The sequence below is a fragment of the Battus philenor genome, unplaced genomic scaffold (genome assembly GCF_028537555.1).
Source record: "Battus philenor isolate CCGP_79_NKW_IND1 unplaced genomic scaffold, ilBatPhil1.0.hap1 SCAF_13, whole genome shotgun sequence".
NCBI classification, from domain to species: domain Eukaryota; kingdom Metazoa; phylum Arthropoda; class Insecta; order Lepidoptera; family Papilionidae; genus Battus; species Battus philenor.
Genome location: NW_027181675.1, coordinates 11,710,424 through 11,719,267, shown reverse-complemented (window position 1 = coordinate 11,719,267; position 8,844 = coordinate 11,710,424). Strand labels below are relative to the sequence as shown.

The following is an 8,844-nucleotide window of genomic DNA, read 5'->3' as shown; positions in this document are numbered from 1 at the left end:
CTTGTAAGTAATAAAATACAATCGGGTCTTGGTCTTAGCCTCTCTTGTACTTTAGAAAATAAATACTAAACGATTTTCGAATCACATCCAAACCCTCGATCCTTTTTAGAAGGACATTTAAAAATTTATTTTTATAATGTATCACTCTGTGTATTACCAGTGATATGCAGAAGTATACGTCTCAACCTATCGTTGTAGTGTACAAAGTGTCGTTTTAATACAAGCGTCTCTAACATGTTTTAAACCTACGATTATGTTAGACAAAGTTTTGCTTTTTCATTTATAAAATGCTTGCAATATGTTATTACTGAAATTGTCCCAAGGGATCATAACACAAAGACTTTCGCAGCAATTTTTAACGTGAATTATAACTAAGGGACTAAAAGGTAGAATAGTAAAGATGAGAGGCCCTAGTAAGAAGGTACTTTAAATGTATTTTTGTGTGTAAATATAAATGATCAATATATTTTGTAATATATATAAATTGACACTGAGCTAGCTACCGTATATAGGGGGATTGGTTATAGGCATAAAATGTTAAAGGAGTATGTAGTAACACAAGACATAGCTTCATTACCAAAAACTAAATACTTTGAGACTGCAAAAAAAATCGTAAAATATCATTCTACAAAAATATATAAAACATGATTTAGTGTACGGGAAAAGATTAGCAAAGGGTTCTACTTTTGAAATTAAAGAAGAGGGTCAGTTGAAAAAACATTCAGTGTTACCAAAATATTATTTAAAGTGCGTATATATGTGGATTAAAAAAAAATAAGTTTTTATTTACATAACTTCATAAAAGTACCTTGTTTGTCACTTATGTTTTCTTGGCGTTTAGCCGTCAAGTCGACGGGATGTCATGAGAAATATAAGGTGAAAAGATGGTTACGCTGCTGAAAATAAAATAAGGATTTGTGTTCAGAATCGCTGTCTGTACTGTTTGAAAATCCCAAATATATAGTCTTAAAGCACTGACAAATGAGCAGAACAAATGAGCACAACATTTAATCTTATTAGTATTTTCGTAACAAAAATAATATGCTGAACAATAAATATTGTAGATATTGTAATTTGAAAAGGTCTAGTACACGGGATGTGACTTGAATCTGATCTAATAAATCGTGAAAGACTAATGTCACTTTCATTTCTCACTTCACTGGCTGCGTCGAGAGTTGGCGTATGGAGAATACTAATGTCGTATCAAATTTATGTACCGGAATGTGTGTTTAGAAAAGTCTAGCAAATGTAAACGCGGTGCTTTGCCGCTTTCATTTTTTTTACATTAAAAAAAACTGTGATGGGTTACATTTTTCAGATGTTCAAAAGCACCGTATTGCTTACGAAATTAAAAATATAATAAGGCATATTGGATCAAATCAGTTATTAAATTCAAATATATACTTGGGATTTGTCTATGAGTTCGAATTAAGATTGAGGAGATCAGGAGACAGTAGAAAGTATTCGCTGGAACCGAAGAGTTCTCAAGTGAAGACCACACATGACATCCATCCACAAAATAAACAGAGACGACCTTATTGTGTTTGGAGGAAGATAAAGAATACAAATCGCTTTCTGCCAGTTCTTTTGTAGATCTACGAAAGAGGCTTATATCTAGCAGTCGATGTGTTACGATTGAAATTGTGATAATAATAAAAATACGTATATCAATAACACACCTCTTATTACCACTTAAAATCGTCTTTATTACTTAAGCCGAAGCACTATTTATATTACGGCGAAAAAGTCGTGTAAAAATCGCAGTATATTACCACATTTTAGTCGGTTAAATCCCGACGAGAGGTGGGCCAGTTAAACGGGTTTTAGCTGAACAGATCTCTTACCAGGATAATCTTTTTTTATATGTAGCTTACCACATTCAATGTTAATGCGAAGTCACACATAATGACATAAAGAACATATTAGTCTGAATAATATATCACGAGATATTGCCAAATATATAGAGTAATATGGGAGCAAGCTTTTATAGCTAATAATGAAGGCATATAGATAATACACCAGCTTAATTTTCGAACGTAATACAATCTAAAAGATAACGTGATTTATTCAGTCGCCTGAAATAACGTCTTTCAGTTTATAGTTCTACTGAAAACGCCACTCCGTTGTATCACTCTGCTATCAATACTCGCGGTGGCGGTGCTAATGCTCTTTTTTACTCAGGCCCTAACTTACTGTTTATTGTATGGCGCGAAACAGCAGTTTCGGTAGCACTACAATAACAATATGTTTACTCTACATTTAAAGTACATGATTTTTTATGTTTTATGTATTAAAAGCTGTAGAGAGTTTTATAAACAATAATTTATGTAGAATAGTTAAAAATGATTTCTTTCCCCTTTTAGTACATTTTTCTGTTCCTCAAAATAAGTAAATTCGAAAAAAATCGATGCATTTTGATGTTTTGTTATATTTGTTATAATTTTTATCTACCAAAGAACGTTCACAGCTTTTCATAAGCTACCAAAATCATAAAACTAGTTGCATAAAAGACTATAATTTTACGTTGAAATTCTATGTAGTCGCTTCAGTTAATAGACGTCTACTGGAAGGTATATGCCTCCCCCGAAGATGTCTTTAGAGGATATACCAAAGTTCTCATGCCTCGGATGTGGGTTTTAAGATAAGTGTGGTATTATGGCACGCAAAGAATGCTGCTGCCCATTCTCGGGAAACTTGTTTGTGAACTGGCTATCTTATATAATCAATGCACAAATGTGAATTGTATGATCGTATCTCTGAAATCGAATCCAAGATCGCAAGTCTCAGTCCTTTTTTGCTGGGCTATAAATATTAAAATATATATCAACTATCATACAAGAGGTGACACTTATGTTTTCATGAATACCAGAAATTAAACTGAAATATTAAAAAATATTTGTACTTTTCCTTAGAAGTCTCATTGAAAATCTTTAGTCCTATATATTTATATAGAAACAAATGAAAGTTGCGTGGTGCAATGAGGTGCCAGTAATTTAGATGTTAGTTTCAATTGTCGCTGTTGAAGGACGACACTCACACGGTCTTTTATTGAGAATAGTACAAAAACGTTTAACCTTATTAAACCAGTTGTAAATAGTAAATCTCAACTCTATGTTTTTTAGCAGATCCAAAGCTAAATTAGTTGACAAAAAGCTAATTATTCTGGGGAAGGTTCGGCAGTATTTACACCGGGATAGCTTTTGAGGCTATATGTAGCACAAGTCCAATTATGTGAAGAACACTGTAGAAATTTGTGAAATGGATAGGCGATGTACCAGCTCGTAGCTTGGGACTCCACGCAGAAACGAGCCAATAGCCTAGTTAGTAACCATCCTTTGGTGAACACCAAGCTACAAAGCTTGGAGCATCGGCGAAAAGTAATCAGTTTAAATCAAAAAACTAATCTTTATTCTACAGACTGCATTATGAAGAGCGTGGAAAGGAATTACACCAAATAATTCTTCCATCTTCTTCCTTCCATCGGACAACAAGAAGTACGGATTTTTTGTACAACATCCGTACATAGTTAAAAACCCTTCAATTCATTTTGTTAATACTTTTATAGGGCGAACAGCCAAAGAATGGGACAACCTACCGGACGTCGTTGTCATTGCCTGCCAGACAATTATATCTTAGGAGTCTTAAAGACAAGAGTGAATGGGTTTCTTCTGGGTAAGCTAGCAAAACATGGGTCAAATGCTTCGCCTATTAAGCGTAAAAATAAGAGACATGAGATGAAACTTTATCATCAACAGCAATCCGAAATCTGTCATGACTTTGTTGCAGACGAAAATTTTAAAAATTGATGCAACAAAAATTTTTGAGTGCCGAGTTCATAATGGCGCAAAAACTTTATTTTTAAATTTCTAAAAATAAATGACAGGATGACGTAAAGCATGTGAAAAAATTAGTAAAAGGTTCTTTTTTCGAATTTTGAAGTTGATATTTTTATACTGGCCAGTTTTAAAAACATTCAGTATCACAGATATTTACAGGGATTATTTCAAAGGATTTGCCGTATCACAATACATGTTATAAAGTCCTTGTTCGTCCTGGCAGCTAGCAAATAATAATAATATAGGACAAACATAACAGTAGTTATATAATTTGGTCGTTGGTAAGCGGCCATTGTGGTAAATTCAAGCTCGCACGTTGCGAAGTGTTACTCCGGCGCTTGGTCTAAAATGATAATAGACTACGTTGTAGTAATTAAAAGCGTTGTTAATTGCAGTTAGGTCAACAGCTACATTTTTATAGCAATATTTTTATGTGACACATTTTTATGCGTTGATATAACATTTGGCTGAAATACCATAGTCAATATTCTTTTAGGCTGATATTGTTGTAATAAAAACCTGAACGGTATCCTTATTCATTATTGCCTTAGAGGACAAAACGGCTTATTAGTTTAACAATTTTTATAGTATAGTCATCCACGTCAATGTTTACAATGGTAACTCAAAAAAAATTTTTTTTCTACCACTCGCCGTAATGTCACTCAGTATAAAGTATAGTGGAACAATGGAGTCTAATTTACCTACAACCCAATTTTTTTGATGCAAATATTTTAAAAGTTTCTCTCTCTCTCTATCTCGCTCTCCTTGATATTTATTATTCCCATGTGACGGCGGGGTCTGCTTTCTTCGCTTTTCGCTTCCACTTCGCTCTATCCGACGTTTCATTTTCGGAAACATTGCAGAACCGCATATCTTTTTTGACCACATCGATCCATCTAGTTTTCGGTCGCCCTCTGGCTCTGGAACCTGGTATATTGAGATTGGTTTCGACATTCCCTACGTTCTCTGAGCATCTCCTCTTTACGGGTCCAAACCAAAGAAGTCTGCTTTTTTGAAGCTTATCGGCGATGTCACGTACACCGAGACTACAGCGAATGTATTTTATCGAGTCTCGTCACTCCGTACATCCACCGAAGCATGTTCATTTCTCCCACTTCGGATTAGGCGCTTTGTTACTGACTCAGTTTCTCTGCCGTATGTTAAGACTGGCCTTAGTATTTTAATTATTTTGAAAGTATAATATAGTAATATTTAATTTTGTACACCACTTTTGGCATTGAGTCTGTATTTCAGTATACTGAAAGTAACTGCACTGTAGGTTATCCTATTGTATTTATATTTCATTCACTGTTGGAATTAGTTCTCCTTCATAGATTTTCAATAAAACCGGTTGGAAGGGACCTGTATCCAACAACCTTAATATCCACCTTATGGGTGGATGTCATACGCTTCGATTGACGGTCCATGGCCTTCACTCAACCTTAGGACTACACAGGATATCTTTTCCGTATTGTGTAAGTGGCCTACCGACTGCAACTTTCTAATCCACTGGGTAATATCAATTACTTTCGTTCATCTGCGGATCTCTTTATCCGGTCGTGCAGAGAAATTCCGAGTATTTTAACAATGTAAATGTTATTTATATATATTTAGGGTTATCTAACAAGGTTTTGCCATTTCCTGGTACTAGTGAAACTTATTTTAGGTGGCGTGCAGAGATTCGCGGAGCTGCCTGCCTACACGGAAGTGAATCCGGGCGAAGACGCGCTGCTCAAGTGCCGGATATCCGACAAGAAAGGCGTTTGCTCGTGGCAAAAAGACAACAAGGTAAGTGTTTGTTACGGGTAATACAAAAAGTTATTTGGCAATGTAACATTGTTTTTTATGCACAGATAACAATATAAGCTATGAGTTAAAATACTTAGAATAGTATCAACTTTGTTACTATTATGTAAATCGCTACTAATTTTATAGAATATCTATGTGCGGAAGTGTATCTACAGCACCTCCTTACAACTATATCTATAAAATTGGATTGTCTGTTTGTAAAATTGAAATGAGCGGTTTTTACCACATCAATATAAAATATATCTATACATGTACCAAAATTACACTACTTTTGTCTATCTGTCTGATCTCTGAAATGGCTAGACTGATTTTTACGGGACAACACCGACAGACTGCTGATTTAATAATGAGTAACTTTTATTTTAGAAAAATTATTATGGAATAATAATATTTTGACACTCATAAAAATCAGTCCGAGCCATGCGAAGAGGTCAGGGGACAACAAGTTGTAAATTAATTAGTTAATTAGTTTTACTGTACGGTAGATTAATTAATATATTAAAAATTCACAAAGCCAAACATACACGAGATTAAAAAAGCCGAAATGAGATAAAACGAAAAAATATATTCGTTTGTTCGGAACTGTGTACAATTTAAAATATACTCAATTGTTTATTAAACAAAAATGTAAAAAAAGTGTATCACAGTGTTGAGGAATTTTTCGGTAACAAAGATTGTGGCAATAAATATGAGAGATGGGAATGAATTGTTTCACTTCTGTAGTAAGAAAACTGTGAAAGTGCTCTGAAAATATATAAAAAAAAACTGTTTGTCTGATTTTGTTGCGAGATTGTTAAGCTACAGGGCGTTTTAGTTACACTGGTAGTGGAAGGAAACTCAATCTGATTCTTGTTTCTATGAAGTTAGGACTTTCTTCTCACTTTCATTATAAATGATCCTAAGTGGAAAATATAATTAATATGTACATATAAGTGTCTAGTTTGTCAAATAAAAAGATTTTATACTGTATCAAATATGGTTATATTTAAATGATTCAATACCGGAGTTGGAGCAGCGGTAGTTCAGTGGTAGAGAACTGAGACTTGTGATCGTCGGTCGCGGGTTCGTTTACCGGATGAAACCCTATATAATTCAAACTTTGTGAATTAATGATATAATATACCACACTGCGATCAAAAACCTCCTACATAGCGTGCGATTATTGTATATCCCTTGTAGATATATATTTGAGGTAGGCTTATGCCTTACAATGAGCCACTAACAGCTGAAAAAAGAGATTTAACACCGAAGCCCACATAACATTTTCTTTAAAGAGTACGCTCCGAACACACATCAAGAGTGACTGAGGATGGGATGAAAGGTGATTGAAAAAAGGAGTAAATAAAACGTATACAATGTAATAGTACAAATGTAAAATAATGAAAGATGATAAAAGAGATTGTAAATAAAAAGGAATTGTCCCAATAAAATCCCTGCTACCAATAAAATGGGGGTGGAAGAAGGGCATACATATATAAGGGCATACCATCGAATACTTCACTCCTTTATTGAAAAGAGCAGACCAGATGAACTATAATAGAAAAATAAAACAAATTCCGACCAATGCCGAAATTTAAATTCATATACATTAGTACTGAAGCTATAAAATATCTTCATTATATTTCTTCATTTACATCATCTCTCAAGGTCCGACGAAATATTTCTGATTTTATTAAATAATTTCACATTAGAAATAAGTCACTGCAATTACTTCAGTCGGTAAATTTATACAACGTTGGTGTAGTCGCGTGTGCGACTGCGAAACATTTGAATCGCTAAGATGCCGTACAAACTTAGGTCCGAACTCGCCCTTCTGTAGTATGTTTCATTTAGAAATTTCAATACGAAATAAATTTAACTTTCATACTTCGGTAGCCTCGTTCGAAAGAAATTTGAAACTTGAAACTCACAATTATGTTAAAATAAATTTCTTATATATATGAATTTATTGAAAGTACCGTAAAACAAATTGAAATAATACTGCAATGATTTATGCGTAAGTTAGTGATATACTCGTATGGTAGGATCAATAATTTAGAATCGAGTTCAAATAAGACTGAAAAGATTACGTCTACAGATTCATTTATATTCGTATAATTTGCGAGAGCTATTCTCGTCCTTTCAGCGGATATAGGCTCACTGCAAGGCATAGGCTTCGACGGAAGATGGCCACGATGATCAGTCCACCTAATGCGGAGCTTGCCTGCGCCGCGTCTACCGGCTGAATATTCTAGAACCTTTTGGTACCAACGGCCATTGGCTGCACGACCGATGTGCTCCACCCACTGTCACTTCAGACAGTTAGGTCTTTTATCTACGTCGGCAACCTTGGTGAATGCTAAACTCCCCACTTATTAGACTATGTACAGAATTTTAATTAACCATATTTTTTAATATTGAATGACGGTATAAGATCGCGGGAGTCGTTGGATGCAGGTAGCTCAAGACTTCTTGGGGGAGATATGCTTTGCAGTTGGCTTCTATCGGCCGACATGATGATTATGGTAAATCTTATATTGAAATTTATGTGTGCACTGAAGAACCTCATTGTGATTAAATAAATAAAGCTCATAAAGCTGCATTTTAACATTAAAGCTGTGCTCGCGACTTCATTCGCTTATAATTTTACAAAAAAACATTCATACTTTTATTTCGTTCAAGAATTTTTATAAAGTAAAAGTAGCCTACGTTACTTCTTATTACATCAACTATCTGTCAGTATACTCGTAAGTCCTGTCAAAATCGTTTTAGGCATTTCATAGATTAGCTGGAACAAACAGACGGACAGGCTAAAACGAAAAAAAAAATTGTTTGGTATAAGTACCGCATGCATATTCATAAACATGTCCTAAAAAGCGGCTTTTAATATTACAAACCGACTCCAATTTTATTTATTCGTATAGATTAATTATAATAATATTTGTTATTTTTACATTATTAGCTACATGTATATTATTATCTATATTATGCACAAAGTAACTGTTTCTTTGTATCAGTTGACACCGTTCTATTAAAATACTACTTTTTACGAAATGATTCCAAGATGATAATCATGAGAAATCAGATCTAAATACAATAAGACCGCCAACTGAAATTGTAATGCTGCTATATTGTTAATAAGAACACATCTTATTATTTAATGTAATGCTAAATCTAAATGCTATATCAATAATATATACGAAATAGCTTCTATTCACAC

The 8,844-nt window shown here is 34.0% G+C and overlaps 1 protein-coding gene across 1 annotated transcript in view; it reads left to right on the top strand.

The window, feature by feature from the left end:
• Positions 1–3,269: 3,269 nt before the first annotated feature.
• LOC137933499 (kin of IRRE-like protein 3) overlaps positions 3,270–8,844 on the top strand; it is a 39,640-nt gene continuing 34,065 nt past the window's right edge. The window contains exons 1-3 of the mRNA XM_068777458.1: positions 3,270–3,377; positions 3,566–3,672; positions 5,465–5,624. Coding sequence (XP_068633559.1) covers positions 3,270–3,377; positions 3,566–3,672; positions 5,465–5,624 — 375 coding nt within the window. The remainder of the gene's footprint in view (positions 3,378–3,565; positions 3,673–5,464; positions 5,625–8,844) is intronic.